The sequence below is a fragment of the Scatophagus argus genome, chromosome 18 (assembly GCF_020382885.2).
Source record: "Scatophagus argus isolate fScaArg1 chromosome 18, fScaArg1.pri, whole genome shotgun sequence".
Taxonomy (NCBI): Eukaryota; Metazoa; Chordata; class Actinopteri; family Scatophagidae; genus Scatophagus; species Scatophagus argus.
Genome location: NC_058510.1, coordinates 20,719,539 through 20,736,745, shown reverse-complemented (window position 1 = coordinate 20,736,745; position 17,207 = coordinate 20,719,539). Strand labels below are relative to the sequence as shown.

Sequence of the window (17,207 nt, the reverse complement as noted above, 5' to 3'; positions counted from 1 at the left end):
TCTTTCATTCAGGCTCCTCTCTACTGCTTTTTGTTCTCCTGGATCCACATTTCTCACATATGTTTTATTCTCTTCAGGTATTCTCATTTTAATCTACATCATTATATCGTATATTCTGTGATTTTGATTATATGATGTGAACATGCAATATAGTGTATATTGCAAATGGTACAGTATGGGAGCCAAGCCAGCCCTGGAGATGGAGGGTGGAGGGGCAATTGAAAGTTTATTTTTAAGGCATCAGCATAACCAATGCTGCAGAATATGACTGGAATGTAAATATTAACATATATGTGGTGTGAAAATAATGACCAAAAATATTTTTGAGAATCTTGCTGTTGTTGTTAAGGAATGAAAAACAATAGTAAACACTCAGTAGCTACTTGTCATTATCATGAGGTAATGAGAGACTACTTGGTGATAAACCACTGTTTCCTTGAGAGGGTACCAAAAAGTGACCAATGTTTAAATGATCAGTAATTAATGAGTCATCACTAGATTTGCACCATTCATCAGCTGGTTAATCAAGAGTTATATAGGAACAACTATTTGTTTTCATTTATTTTATTATTTATTATTCATAACTAAAAATTCATTAATACACAATCTACCGGTTTGTTCATCGTTATAGTCCCCATTAGGAATTATTAGGGAAGCACTAAGGGTTCATCAATTATAAGTCGTTCCTCACTTGTTCCTTAATTAACTAATCTTTAACTATTAATAAGGAGTTGTTCATTAACTGCTGGTTAACTACAAATAAGTCCCACATTCATTCAGTGTTCCCTGGTAAGTTTGAAGATTTGATGTACAAAAACAACAGTCACCATTAGTTGGTGAGGAAATCTTTTTAATCACAGGGGAAGTAACGGCACACAGTTTACACAACAGAAATTCAAACAAAACCTTGTTCACATGTTAGGCTACAGCTTCATTTGAAAAAGGGAAAAATTTTAAAGAAGCCATAGCCTACTTGATGCATGTTTCTACATTGTGACAAATGGCTTTATTAATCATAATTAAATTATTTATTAAAGCTTTTTGCACTATATGACAACATTCATATGTGATTCTGACAGTATGGGCATTAATTTGCTGCTATAGCTTCATGTAGCACTCTTCTGGGTTCAGGTTTTCCACCACATGTTGGAGCCTGGCTGCATTAGATTTGTGCTATATAGCCCCAAGAGCATTAGTGAGGTCAAACACTGACATTTGTTGAGAAGGCCTTGCTCACAATCAGTGTTCCAGATCATTCCAAAGGTGTTTGATGAGGTCAGGACTCTGATGCTGGCTTTGTGCACAAGAGCCATTGTCATTTGGAACAGGAAAGACACAAACACAAACTGCTGAGGTTGAAGTTGGAAGATTCCACTGTAAAAATATCACTGCATGTTTTAGGGTTAAGATTTCTCTTCATTTGAAGGAAGACTAAACCAAGACAACCAGATCCACTTTGTCTTTGTCTATACTTTTGGCCATTCTTTGCAGCTCGGTTTTGAGGCACTGATAAAGATAACATTTGGCTTGCCAGACTGTGAATTATACCTTTGGTTGATTTCACCCTACAACATAACTACTTCTGTCAAAGTGCTACAGTCACATGAAAATTTGCTAATAATTCATTAAAATTTGAAATTTTAGAATTGATGATAGTTAAAAAAAGAGGAAGTGAAAGTCATTAATGATTGTGAATTTAACAATAGAGTCTGTAGTTAAAAGGTCACAAGTCACTTAATAATAATAATAATGATGATGATAATTTATTAATAGTAGTAGCGGCAGTAGTAGTAGTAATATAAAAGGAAGAAGAAGCCATCAGGGCTGCCATTACATACATTAGTAGGGCGTGGATAAATGCTTCCTCCATCACAGTTATCCATTAATGTAAGGGGTCTTCCTGTACTTTCAAGAGGTCTTCCAGACAAATTAAAGAGCTTAACCAATTCACAACTTATATACTGGAGGAGGTTATATGGCAGCAAAAAGACTCTATCTCTGGCATTTTACAAGGTGTTCAAAATGGTTTAACACTACCCTATAAAGCATGCACATGTTTTGTACAACTTATAAACCAACAAAGTGGTGTCAAAAACAAACAAACAAAAAAAAAACAGTTTTGTACAACTTATAAACTGACAAAGTGATGTCAAAAGCATAAAAAAACTGCACCGGCCTTGCCTTGAAAATCTCAGTAACCATGTTAATGCGACTGTGTAATGAAAGTAATTTGCCAGGAGGTGGCAACAAAGCTTTCTGAATTACCTAGGTACACAGACTGATTGATACAATGTCTGTAGCTGTTTCTCTCAATCAAGACAAAGCACAGACATGTCAAGATAAAGCTTTTTCAACAAATATAAAAAAGGTTGTGTCCTTCCTGTTGTATAAGAAATGCATCTGGAATAATAAGTTATATTGACAGCAGGTTATGCATTTACAGACAAGATATGTTTAAACCTATGAACCATGGAAATACATGGTCAAAGACTAGGATGAAAGAAAGCAGAAAGACAGGATCACTCAATAAATCCCTTAAATTGTATATTTCTTTTTCATTGATCCTGTTTCCCAGCAACAGATGAAATTTCTGATTATCTTCCTGTTGAACAGAGCTTCATCTTCTCCATATTGATGCTGCCTGTGTTTGCAGACTCATCCACCCCCTGTCCCTGCAGGTAGGGACTGTGCTTCCCAGGCTTGTGGATGAACGTAGGCTTGTGGAGCCCTAATTCATCCCAGTTTGTGTAGGCATCTTCAATGTCACAGCAGCCTGTAACCTTGGCTATGCCCACTTGGGGCTGGAAGATTTTGCTCTTGTATCCCTCAGGGTGGTACGAGAGTGACTCCTCCACATCACTTTGATTTTTAACATATTGGGCCTTATCATTACCATTGTCATCACTGTTGCCTATGATAACTAGCTCAGCCTGAATGTCTTCTTCCTCCTCGTCTTCGGCATTCTCATAGCCCATGAAGATCATGGTGATGGGTTCTGATTTTAGTTCCTCTGGCAAGGTGTTGACAAGGTTCAGAGAGGCAATACTCTCTGCGCAGAAAGGCACGTGTCTGTTAAAATCACCTGAACTCTCTTTCAAGGCATCAGGATCAACCTTGGACTTGTAGCTGGCTGGCGAAGGACTATAGCTATCTACTGCCCTGTAGACTGGCTGTATGGGTGCAGGAATTCCTTCATACCTTGATTTGATTGAGACAAGAGCTGCTGGGTCTGGACTGTTCACATCCATCTTGCTGCAGTTGAGTCCTTGTGAAGGACTTTGATGCCTGTCACTGTTAGATTGTCCTGGAATGTAGTGCAACTTAGTTTCTTCTCCAGGTCTTTGGTTTTTAGTCATGGAGTCTTGTTGGATGAGGCTAGGACTAAGTATTTTACTTGGGGTTTTCCAGCCCTCCAGATGTTGGCTTCTCTGGTTTTCTTCTCTGTGGATTTGACCCCCATTTCTGGATAAGATAGTGCCCTGGAAGGGGCTGGTACTAGGTGTTGGGTTTGAGTCTGGCATTTTATTTGGTGTTCTGGGTGTTGAAGGCCTGCTGCACCCTGTGTAGGGTACAGAGTAGACAGGCTGATGGTACTGCACCTCAGTAGGCACATTCTTATCTGTGGCCTGATGCAGCAGTTCTTCTACCTCTGTGGGTGTCATCTCTCCAACTGCCCCACTGATCATTTTGCCTCCATCTGGATGCAGTGCATATACAGACTTTCGCCCATCATCGTACACTTTCAGCCCCCTGTCCTGGATGGTTTCTGGGGTGATAGTTGCTGTAGAGACAACCTGACTTTTGCCTGTTCTTTTATCATGTTCCACATTAATCTCCATCGCAAATGTAGCTGGAATGAAGAAAAGACTGAAATGAAGGTCTTTGGATAAAGACCAGCAAAGTAAATATGGTTAAGGTTTTTTGAAAATGTCTTGATGTTACACTCTCATTTTAAAAAAAGTAAAAACAAGGCCCGCTTGGAAATACTGTCTATGTCTATAGTATGCTTATAAATTGCAGTTTAATTAATATCTGTGAAAGCCCATGGTCTGTAAATCAGTAATTGCTTTTTCTCTTTTTCTTTTTTTTCCTTTTTCATTGTATTTTTTTTTCTTTTTTTTGCAAAAAAATGGCATCCATAGAAAAGGATGGAATGACGCTCTGGGGACTTCTCAAAGCCATTTTAAGTATTTTCTGACACTTTGTAGACAAAAATTTTAATCGGCACACTAACTAATGATAAAAATAATTGTCAGCTGCAGTCTTATGTCAGATAAGCGCATGTATTCACCAACATGAAAACTGTCCTAGAGAAAAACTTTCTGTGCATCTTCTACCAATCAGATTAAGTACATAGACTGATACAGTATTTTGACACTGCCTTGTCTTCACCCTGTTTAAAATGGACAGATAAAGTTAATCCTAGAATAGGGGTACATTTGTCATTGCACAATAGTCTGAACAGGATTTCATACATATAAGAAACTAGATCCTCTTTTAACTGTACTCCTTAACTTAATAAACTTGTGTGAAATGTCTATGTGTGACAAACAAAAAGACTCTAATAAGATCTGTTTATCACACTCAACGCATGGTTTCTGCAATTGCACAACATTGTGCAAAAGCAAACTGTTTAACAAACTGTTAAAGCTGTCTCTATAGAAATCACTAGAAAATGCTGGATTCATACTCTTAACACAGTTGTGCATACAAATGTCTAAAAACCACTGGGCCTTTGTCATATACTTTGGTAAGTTGTGTACTGACATTAATTCAAATGCTTCCAGCCATGTTCAAACCAGAGAAATCCATAGTTTAATCACAGCAACAGTGAGTTGCGTTTGCTTGTCTGTCACTGTAACGTCCAAGAGAGAGTCAGAGATTGAGGAAGGAAATCGGTAACGCAACTAAATGTACTGTGAGTAAAATGTTAAAACATTACCTTGTTTTTGAACAATTCCATCTGAGTCACATTAGATAGATTTTTTTCTGCAGTTTTGGGTGTTCAGAAGTGAAGACAAAAAGACAATAGACCCATAATGGTAGAGGATACATACTATGTGTTTCCATATTGTCATGTTTCCTCTAATAAATGATGCATTTGTAATGCAGTAATTATGCTTCTTATACTTCTACATCCTTATAATGGAAAAGATTTCTCTCTTAAACTAAATGAGGTGTGGTATACTGGATCAGTTATCTCATACCTGTTCAACTTATTCTCTTAAAAAACAAAATTTAAGTCTGTTGGTACTATTGATTGCTCCAAATCAATGTGTGCTCCAGTCTTCCCTGTGATAAAAACTTTATTTTCTCTAATGTATGACTTCAGCAAAACTTTAAAATGGTAAGCACGAAAATGTTCCCCACAGTGAAATCTAATTGCTTCATAATTTGCATCATGCTGAAATATAAAATTACAGTTTTTAAAATAGCATAATGGAACCAGGAGGCGTTCTCAGTCAGAGCAGCTAGTCATGTAGACCGATATGCCTCATGAACACAAAATGGATCTGAGCTGTGAAAGTGCTGGTGAGCATCCAAAATCTGTCCACAGTTTGAATTATACTTCTTTTCTATCCTGTTGTGTGTCAGAAACTGTTTGTCAGCATATGCACTAGTTATATGATGTACCTTTCTTTGGGTCTTCACTACCAGGCTCACGTGTAGGAGGTGTTTTTGCTGGTGACACTGAAATGAATGATGCAATATCCAGAAGAGGCGAAGTGTCATGATGTGTCAGATCTGAGAAGAAAACACACCATTCTATATTTAAGGATCCTGTCACACCGAGGTGTCAAACCATCATTATGGTATGGATTATGATCCTTTATATTTGTAATTACAACATAACAAATTATACTTATGCTGTGTTTTTAAGACCGTTATTCCAAGACATTAACTGCGTAATTCAAAACTTTCAGAAATATATTTTTTCGCTTTCATTGTGAGAGTGAGATGAAAACACTGATATCAACCTCATTACTGCAAATTCAGCACAGAGTCAGGATGAGTTATTATGGATGCCAGTGCTTTTCTTGCAAGACATACTTCTTCTACTCATACTTCTGAGTGGCTAATTTCTTCTATTCTGCCTTTGATTAGCTTATTCTGATATTCTTACCCTGACCCTAACCTCATTACTGTTTATCAGAAGGTTGAGTGATGGGAATCATTCATTTTGAAGGACTACAAGTTAACAGTCAAACATAGAGTCTGCAATCTGTGGTTGTTTTGTAAAGCAAACAGCCAGCAGTGGTGGAGATACAGTGGATTTTAAGTTGTAGTTCAATTCAATTCAATTCAATTCAATTCAATTTATTTATATAGCACCTTATGCAATCAAAATTGTCTCTAGGTGCTTTACAGAGACCCAGAGCCTGAACCCCTGAGCAAGCAGACAGTGACAAGGAAAAACTCCCTTTTAACAGGAAGAAACCTTGAGCAGGACCCAACTCACAAGGGAGAACCATCCTGCTGATAGTCGGCTGGGTGAAGGGGGGGGAAGAAGAGGTAGACAGGACAGAGAGGATGAAGTTCGGTTGTTAAACAGACCGACCGCTGGCTGTTACAGACAGAACCACAGCTACACATAAGACAGCCTCTGTGTTTTATTCAAACTGTTAACACAAGACAATCAAAGGCAGTCAATCAGAGGAAGAGTGTGGTGGGTCTTGCAAGAAAAACAGTGGGATGCACAGTAACGGAGTCAGGATGAAGCCTAACATAAAGCATAGCTAGTTCTGTCTAAAGTTAAAAATTACACCTACCAAAATATTTAAAGCTAGTCACATATTGTATTGTAAAACTGATGTATTTTTACATTTTTGTTTGTACAATGTATATGAACTGAATAAAAATGCAACACGTTGATTATTGGGCTTTAAACGTGCTTGTATATAACTTTGGTCAGTTTCCCTCTTCCACCAGTCATCCTGACTCCAGAGACATGAGACTGATATTCATCTGGACATCTCACAAATGAAGGAAATGTTGCATTGGTCCTTTAATTTCTGTCTACAGACGTGAAACATGGTTTTGTGTGGTTATCATTTCTTTATCATTTATCTTAAAACATGGTCTTTATGGTCTCTCGAACTCAGCCTCAGAAGAGACAAGAGCAAAAATAATTAACATTTCCCTTACTGCAAAATTGTTATTATTATTGTTATTATTATTTCAAGACAACTAAATATTTAAATCATTATCTTGGTATAATAAAAATAAACAAAGTGATTTAACATTTACAGGCTTAAAATAATTAGGAACACTTACGCTGTCCATGTTTGAATGGTAAGCAATAAAGGTTAAAAATGTTAGTATATTAACAATAGATTAAAATATATGATTATAAAGCTTTAACAATTATGTGATAAAATAATATGTTACACATATTATAGGTTTATAACATTAAAAGTGTATAAAATGTAAAATAATGTCAGATCTTTTAATATGTTAATAGAATGATATTATTTTAGTTTTCACAATACAAAGAAAATACTGATGCAAAGAAATATAAAGAAATGTTAAGTAACTATTTAACCAATCACGACACAACAAAATTCTACAAAGGTGTTTACCTGGCTGGAACTCTGCGTTTAGCTCCTACATGTGAAGACAGAGTGGTTGAGGGTCAAAGTGATGAGAAAGGCAGGAAGTCACCATCACAGCAGAGCTACAGATCAGTGGTGTTTAGTATCACAGTAAAGTCACAGCTATTTCGCTGTGTCTTTAGAGTTAAACGCAGACAGCAACAACAAAGCATATTCATGCACATTAGTCCTTGTACACTGCACGCCCACCATGAGCACTCAATTTACCTGCCACCTCATTCACTCACAACAGTGTCTTGTGAACCAAAGCACGCCCACACGGTCCTCGGTTAGTGAGATTAGAGGAAGAGCCACAGGCCACATGTAAGTGATTAAAACATTTGAATTTGTTATAGTATTTTCAGAGAAAGCACTAGACCTTATTAGAAAACAGAATTAAATTCAACTTGCGAAAAATGGGAACAAAAAGCACATTTGTTGCATTTTTCTTTTTTTCTTTGGTGTACACTAAAACATTATGTGAGAGTTTTGAGTATGCCTGGCACCTGAATATTTAGACAGAAACACTGGGCTGATTAGTTTTTGTTTTTATTTTTGTCTGGTTTTCCAGATCCAGACTGAAGTGTGTTTTAAAAAAAATGAAAATGTATTGTTTGAAAGAGCAAATGCACAAAAAGGTACAACTATATTTGGTGGAAATTGGTGTGTCCTAATTCCATATTACATACTAATTCCATACTAATAGGTGCACACACAAACATTTAGAACAATAATGACACTACACAAATGACACTGACAGATATGAATATAGATTCATACTCGCTTGTTATTCAGTAACAATCCTGGACTGCATTTCACTGTCTTTCATTGACTTGAAGCACCAGCAGGCAGAAATACCTGCCAATAGCACACCGTTCACATTCACACCTACATGCCATTTAGAGCTGCCAGGTCACCTAACCCATGTGTTCGTACTGTTAATGTTTGAAGGGTTACTTCCACATCACTGCAGGTTAAAAGTTACTGCAGGTCAACACAGCACTTCATGAGATGTGTTTGATTATTACATTTTGATCTTATGCGTTGGTTAGTGAATCAGCTTTTATAGAGATATGTTCTCTACAGAGCACCAGGGAAGCTACACATTACACAGATCAGTATTAAAATGTGGTTAATATTGAGTGATTTATTCACTGTGACAAAAGAACAAATGTCATAGCTGAAAGCAGTGATGCAAATCAAACTTATCAACAAACTTTAACAACAACCTCAAACAAACAACTTCAGAATGTCCGCTAAGGCAGCTGCAGTGCTTCATCAGTATATCTTTTAGGACCATTGTTTTAACTATACAGATCCATGTCTTGACTTCACTTTATTATCACATCAGGAATCAGTGATTTTCAAGTGATTTTTTTTTTTTTTTTTTTTTTTTTAATCTAAGGCATCATTAGATTTCATCATGCTTCATTGCTTCAGGGTGAAAAGTTGCATATCATAGCAGAATTAATCAGCAAGCAACACACAGCATAAGAGCCAGGAAAACAAACATGGTATTAAATGGCCGCCGGTTTATTTGAGCCTACCTTGATAATGTCCTCGGCCGTCCTCTCCACCTCTTTTAACCGCTTCAGAACTACTTCTTCATTGGCAGATATGTTGAGCTCTTGTGTTTCCAGTGCCTCAATCTCTTTCTCTATTCTGTACAAGAGAGTAATGAACTGTGTTAATAAGACAAACACTCAGCTGAGCAGCATTTTCAGCAGTTCTTAAACAACGCTTTTGCTTCAGTGCTTTCTGAACATAGTACACATAGTATTCTGGGTAGTATTGCTGTGTTTACTCATGATGAACGACTCAAATTGTGAGCTGGCATACTGTGTAAGATGCAAATAAAAACAGAATACAATGCAATGCAATGCAATGCAATGCGATGCAAAATGCAAAAATGAATTTAGTTGATGAGGTATTGTTCTTTATTTTTTAAGATTACATGCATTTAAATTTTTTTTAAACTGGTGGAATCACCTCCTACTGGTGGTTAGAACGAATGCAAGTTTAAGGGATTTTGGTAGTATCAGACCAGGAAATTCCATCCATATTTTATACAGTATAATCATTGGGACTAGTCACTGCAGATTACTTAAGCACAGGGATGATGATGACTGTTTGAAGCAGGTGGCAACACTGTTCTGCAACAGTCATATGTTAAAAATGTCAGTAATAACAGGAGCTAGCTCACTGGCACATGGTTTAGTACAGGGCCAAGGAGCTTCACTTCTAGAAGCTTTATTCACATTGATTCTCATCATCCTCCCTCACTTTCCCAACCAGTCCTATAGATTTGTTGTAGCTCTTTTTCTCCCTACTATCACCTTTGAGTAAGTTAGTGGGACACGCAGAGAAATGCAGTCTGATAGGCCGAAATGAAATTTAAGTTGAACGGTTAGTAAAGTAAGTAAAAGCACCAGCAACAATAAAAAGAGCACCTGGTCGTTGATTGCTGGCCTCATGCCGCTTCTGTAGTGCAGTTTTTGAATTTTTTTGAATTGAATCCCTCCCTTTCTTTCTTTCTCTGTATCAGGTCTCTCTCCATCCAGATCTACATGTTGAACTGCAGCCAACTATCAGCAGGATAGTTGTCCCTTGTGAGTCGGGTCCTGCTCAAGGTTTCTTCCTGTTAAAAGGGAGTTTTTCCTTGCCACTGTCTGCTTGCTCAGGGGTTCAGGTTCTGGGTCTCTGTAATTTTACTAGTATATTTATTTGTTTCTTTACTGTGTTTAAAACCATTTAAATCCTGTTTAGAAACAAATAGGCATTATGAGGAGACTTTTCATAAATAGCAGTGATCAATAGTAGCTTTGAACCAGCTCAGCAGACAAAGCACCCAGGATACAGCAATAAAATCTAATCCAATACGATGACTAGTTCAATCCTGCTCAAACATCAACTAGTATTAGATGTTCGTTTACTCTCCCTCAGAGAACAAGTTGATTCAGACCTGAGAGTAGTTCTCAGTGGATAAGCACCTTTAATATATCGAATATACTTGCTCCACGTCAAGTGAGATGCTGTAATCTGTGTACTGGTAAACGTTTTACAGATTTACAAAGCCAGAAATCAGATAAAGAGTATGACAAAAAAAGAAAAAAAAATCTTAATTTAGTGTCCATTTCCTTTATTTCGCAACATTTCTTCATCAATAGTTGTCATCTGATTAAAACCTGGAAGTTCTGTCATACGATGACAAGCCATATACAATCCATACATGGGTCATACACAGAATACTGGAAAATCTTTCCACTTGTCAAATCATATTAAAGGAGAGGTCAGACTGCATGATCCACTTGAAAAATCCAGACAAAGCCAACTTTATCTTAAGTTTTTTTTTGTTTGTTTTATGATATGTCATGTGAAACTGATTCCTGTCCTCCAAAATCAACGGCATATTACATTATATTTTAGATATTTTTGCTCTGCCTTTTAGAAAATCACATACAAGTGTTTTCTAATCTGACAACATCAGCTATTTGTGCATTTCCATTTTTATTTTATTAAATTTTTTTTAGTCACTATTGAAAAATGCATATCTACTTCATGACATAGAAGCATGGTTAAGGTTTGGTTAGGTTTATAGGCAGGTTTAAGGCCCAGTCAAATAGCATGAAATGCTGCAGTTGGATCTTCAAATGAAAATAAAATCAAGTGACAGGAAATAACATTCCACATTAGCTATTTCACCAGCATCTTGAATTGGAAATATAACAATAAGTCATTCTTCTTTTAAGCTACAACATAAAGTCAAGTTAGCTTATGTCCGGTAAAGACCAAGATAAATAAATAAACACACTGACTTTTTACAAAAATATAAATATTTTAAAAAAATATTACAGACTGAAAGGTAAAAAGTGTAATTTGACAGTTTTTGACAATGTAATCCTGCATCATCAGTGCTACATAGTCACAACAAGGGAAATTAAATTCTGCTAACTGACTGCAAGTCATTCTGCAGCTTAATTCTTCTTACGTTTGTATTTATGTTCCCCGGTGTCACAGAAAGCTCTTGTAGAAATAACTTATTATAAGAATTATTAGTATTACTAGACTGTAAATTGACTGCATGTTATGAATAATGATTAACAGGTAGAGACAGGAGGAAAAACATTCAGCTTGTACAACAGTATTCGGGGGGGATTACTGTGGGATCACAATGTCACACAGGTTTTAATGAAGTGCCAAAGGAAAAAAAGAGTAGAATACAAGCACAGCAGATGGCACTTTTAACTGCTCTGCTGTGTCTGATTGATTAATCATATTCCAGGATGTACATAAGCATACTAATGTGATATGAGTCATCAGTGATGGAATGTAACTATGTCCATTCATGCAAGCGTGCTTAAGTACAATTTTGAAGTACTTGTACTTCACATGAGTATTTCCATTTTCTGCTTCTTTGAAAGTTTACTCCACTCCATTCTCGAGGCAAATACTGTACTTTTTTTATTCCACTGCATCTATTAGAACTTTAGTTTGGCATAATACTTACTTTGCAGATTGTATGCTGCATCAGTACTGAAGGAGCACATTTTTAAACTACTTTATCAGCAAACAAATCACCGATTCCTATAGTCCACCTCAAGTATACAGTATATACACACATGTAATTTAGTTTTACTTGTTGTCTTGATACTTAAATACTATGACTATAGATGATATGGATGACTTTCACTCTTACCAAAGTCATATTTTAGCACAATCTCTTTGCTTTTACGCACTGTGCCTTACTATGGTTTCTAAATGAGTACAAATGAGAATGAGAGTAGAGACATCCTGTGCCCACGTCATCTGTTTTGGGTGGAGGTGTTGCTGCCCCCTGCTTTAACAAGCATGCATCTCACGACAAGCTATGAACACTTTGAGTCATGGCAAGGAGCAGGTCACCCATGGAGCCCTTGTTCTACAGCAAAGACACATGCAGGTATTGTTTATCGTATGGACACATGTAGATGTCACTACAAGATTTTTATTTATTTATTTTTTGATGACGATCCCTCAATATTCATTGAAAATAAGCATTCCTATTCAAAATAATCATTTACAAAAGAATTATTTTTATGCTGTGATTATAAATAAATATTTAAAGTAATAATTACACTCTAAAGCTCCGCTCCCAGCCTAAACCATGTAGTTATAACGTAAACAAATAAAAGTCTTAAAGAAAAACAGAGAGCTGGTTCCAATTTTGAAATTTGAAAAATGTTTCCTTCGTGCTTCGCAGGCCAGTGTTTAAAGGAATTCCTCACAACAGAGCCATGGTTTGTATGAGTGCAGAGGGTGTGTTCTTCTTATGCATGAACGCTAAGCCATGGCTCAGTGGATCGATTACGTAATACAGCGAAGGTTAACAGTCTGGGCTTTGAGTGTCACAAAGGCTGCTGACAGGGACTTCAGGTGAAACAGTCTGGTGCTAATCCCTCATTACTCCTCAGTGTGGACCAAATACACACAGATACAGTAAAAGCCTTGAGGTCAACAAGTGAACGAGTGATAGTTCAAAGCACAAAGACTTCCTGTCCTCTCAAAGGGAAGACCTTCTAAAGATTCAGGCAGCTGCAGGAGGAACTACAGTCTGCAATGATTTGACACCTTGGCTGAGTCAAAGTGGAATTGAACATATTCAGTAAGTATTGAATGTGTAAACATAATCACAGCCATTCTTTTTGGCATATACACCTTAATAAACAGTACATCTCCAACAATAAAAGCCTGTATAGTATGTATCTTCTTTTATTTGAAAGTTCAGTTCAGTCAGATTTGGGGGGAAGCTGTGGCCTAGAGGTTGGAGAATTGGCTTGTGATCGAAAGGTTGAAAAAATCCCCACCCCTCCAGCTACCCTTGAGCAAGGCACTTAGCCCCCCGTTTGCTCCTCGGGTGCTTGATGCAGCCCACTGCTCCTGTGTGTTTCACTGCATGTTGCATGTGTGTGTGTTTCAATCAGTGATGGGTTAAATGCAGAGAAGTAATTTCCCAGCCTGGGATTAATTTATTTTAATTTTAATTTACTTTATTAATCCCAAGCTGGGAAATTGCTTTGGGGGAATCGAACCAGCGACCTTCCGATCACGAGCCGCTTCTCCAACCTCTAGGCCACGGCTGCCCCCTAAATGCTCAGGCCCCTGTCTAACTGTGATGTAACAGTCAAAAATCTGAGGTCCACTACATACTGTAAGCTTCAGAGGAAAATAGATTTAACATCAGTTGGGGTTCTGCTCTATCACTGGGAACATTTCAGTTCCTGTATTTCATCTCTCCCCACTCCTCATGTGAGTCAGTCAATCGGCTGAGCAATCATAGTTTGTCATTATTATGGAAATCACAACATGATGCTGATTGTAATTTGTTATTTGCCGAATTGATATACAGTAAGTGTAGAAATGTATAAATATATATTTTTTCTTTGAGAACTTAACCTATGCTCTTGTGACAGGATGTGACAGGAGGAAAACATAAAGCATGTATAAAGTGTTCCGTGAAATTATTTAAATTACTGTGTTAGTTTGCTTATTCATTTAGACTTTTGTCAGTTTGTCTGGTGAGATTTCAGTGGTTGTATAATATAGAGGAGTTCAAAGGCAATGGGCACAACAACTGCCCGGAAAAACAGAAAGAAAAGTGAGATCTTGTCAACATCACTCTTCTTACATTTAATTCATTTTGCATTTCACAGTTTAACCTGAGTGACTTTAAAGTTTGTTACTATTTTATTTTGCAGCAAGCCATTTTCTCCAGACATTTCAGTGAACCTGATAGAAATACCAAAGTCTCCACACATGTGATTTGTTACTTCTGCCTGCTCTGCCCGTTGTATCCAGCTGGATCAGGTGTACAGCGGGATCTATTGCAGCTCCCAGGTACTTTCAGCTTTAAGTTACCTGAAGATGTTGCTCTGCAGCTGATCACTCTGCTGCTGTTCATCCTGAGCCTGAAGCCTCATGGCCTCCTGTTCCTCCTCCGACTGCTGACTCAGACCGTCCATCAGCCACTGCTCCCTCAGGGCTTTTTTCTGCCAAATACACCAACACACAGGAACCACACTTTGAGCTGCAAACATTATTTCAGTTTAATTCAGCATTTATTTATATATATTTGAATTTTTCTTTGTTTTTTCACCTCCACACCTTCACCCTCAGCGCCTCTCTGTTCCCTTAAGCTCTGCACCATTCAGACCTTATCAGTCTCCACTTCTCCACCAGATGCCACTTGAGTTTAGAGTTTAGTATACAGTAAGTATACTACTACACCAAAGTCTCAACACATTCTTGTTACTGTCCAACCACCAAGATAGATGAAAAATGATTTCAGTAATTGCCAGCATACTAATGTCACTTTTAATCACTTTGCCACTTGTTAAACCTGACCACTTCCATCATAATAATGTCTTATTTGCTATGATATTTGCTTTGATATAATATATACATGCAAAACAAAATGTTCATATCTTTTGCAATTTTCTTGGGATGTGACTGCATACATTATGAAGCCAGATTCACACAATACCTTCCCATAGCCAGTTCTCCAATTATGAAAACAGAATATTAGAAACACCTCTTCCTGCCCAGAAGAGCTGCTCATACACAGCTTTACATAAAATAACTGTTCTGTGTTTAATGCTAACACTGACAACACTTCAATCATGACTTTTCAACCACTTTTTGTAGCATCAAAATAACTTAGCATAACTTAGCATCAAATAACTAATTAAAACTAATTATATGACTTGGAGAAGTGGCTTGTGATCCAAAGCTCGCTGGTTCGATGGCCCCACCAGACAGGGAGAAAAAATTTGGGTGTGGTGGAGTGATAATGTCCCCATCCCCCCATCACTTTAGTAACTGATTTTTGCTCATGTCATTTTCACCCACTTGCACTATACTCCACCCTGCACTACCTCACTTTTAGACTACCTCCAGAAACATATTTATTTTACTTATCTTATTTTATTTTGTGTTACCTTATTTTATTTTATTCTTCTATTATATGTTACTGTTATGTTCTATGTATGCACCAATCACTAAGACAAATTCCTAGTAATGTGAAACCTCTTCACTTACAATGGCAATAAAGTCTTTCTGATTCTGATTCTGATTAGCTGGCTGATGTGCCCTTGAGCAAGGGTGCTTGATAGTTGCTGCCCACTGCTCCTGTGTGTTTCACTGCATGTGTGTGTGTTTCAATTAGTGATAGGTTAAATGCAGAGAAGTAATTCACCAGTTTGGGATTAACAACGTAAATTCAATTCAATAAAGTAAATTTTAAAAAACAAACAAACAAAAAAAACAAAACAAACAAAAAAAAAAAACAAAAACTAGATGTGCCAGAAAAATGAAAACTTAATCACTGTAAGCATAACTCATATTTGGTAAAAAAAAATGGTATGGTGTGTACTTTGAGTTTCAAGTTTTACCCATGTTTGATTTAGTAACATGAAAGAGGCAGGGGCTTATGAACGTTACCGTAGCCTTCCAGTGGGGGGGGGGGGGGTCATCCCCCAGTGGAAGGTTGTACTGAGTGTTGACTGTATCTTTATATACAATACAAATTATGTCAAATGCAGTATGTCAAAAATACCAGGATGTCCTACTGCTATCAGACATGTTTTGCAGTGTGCAAACCAGCATGCTTTTGTGGCTGTTCTGACCCACAATCCTCCTATGCAGCAGATGTGTCACATCAGTAGACACCAAGAGAACACTGACAGACTGACAGACGACAGCTTACTGACAGAAATGTTACATATTTTTTGTGACTCGTGTGCAACTGTGTACACTGAGTACCTTCACATGTGAGCTATATACAGACAGTGATAGATGTATGAGCAAGAGGGCCAAATTTCATGGCATTATGTAATGACAAGGTGTCCCAACTGTATGAGTACTTCATACCACAACATGTACTTTATGGGCAGATGGAGTACATAGTAAAGGTCAAAAAAATTTGGAATGCAACCCCAGTTTGAAAATATCAGTTTGGAGCAACTTAATTCTCCCTCCTTAACATGAGTTCAAATGGCTGAGAAATGCTGCATTTAAAACAAGGCAGTGGGCCATAAAAGGCTGACTCTGACAGTAATGTAGTTTAAAAAAAAATAAAAAAAAAATCCAAATCTTTCATTTGTGCTGCAGTGAAAAATAACTGTAAGGGAGAATAAGAACAATATTAGAAGTTATATAACGCTACTGCAGGGGGACGCCAGTTAATATCAGTGAAAATAAGATGTGGCCTTCTCATACATTGTGTGTGAGTCTGTACAGAAATGAAACAGATATTGCTGCACTGGACAGTAAATTAAAATCTTCATTCCAAAGTTCCTCACTCTCTGTTTAGTGACTGCTGGAGACACATTTTTACTTCGCAGTGTTATTAAACAGATGTAATAAGAGGTTACGACTGCATTTTAACACATCAGATGTAGCATAGCTGCTGTTATTATTGTGAAAAGCACCTTTATGTACTGGAGTTTTAATTTCTCCTCTTCAATCTGTCTCCTTTTCATGGCGATGCTCTCTTGGATTCTTCTTTTGTCCTGTGAAGTGGAAATCAAACACACATTTGCATCATGTGAACATCTTACAACATGGAAACTATTCCACCTG

The 17,207-nt window shown here is 37.2% G+C and overlaps 1 protein-coding gene across 2 annotated transcripts in view; it reads right to left on the bottom strand.

Annotated features, from left to right (window-relative positions):
- The window catches only part of palmdb (palmdelphin b), a 57,245-nt gene that overhangs the window by 27,585 nt on the left and 12,453 nt on the right, over positions 1 to 17,207 (bottom strand). Inside the window, exons 3-8 of one of the 2 annotated variants that reach the window (XM_046371541.1) lie at positions 17,057 to 17,137; positions 14,487 to 14,617; positions 9,140 to 9,254; positions 7,581 to 7,605; positions 5,635 to 5,745; positions 2,112 to 3,850 (exon numbers count right to left, since the gene is read on the bottom strand). In XM_046371541.1, coding sequence (XP_046227497.1) covers positions 2,595 to 3,850; positions 5,635 to 5,745; positions 7,581 to 7,605; positions 9,140 to 9,254; positions 14,487 to 14,617; positions 17,057 to 17,137 — 1,719 coding nt within the window. In that variant the 3' untranslated portion in view covers positions 2,112 to 2,594. Of the gene's footprint in view, positions 1 to 2,111; positions 3,851 to 5,634; positions 5,746 to 7,580; positions 7,606 to 9,139; positions 9,255 to 14,486; positions 14,618 to 17,056; positions 17,138 to 17,207 lie in introns of those variants that run through there. The other variant, XM_046371539.1, reaches the window with a different exon arrangement.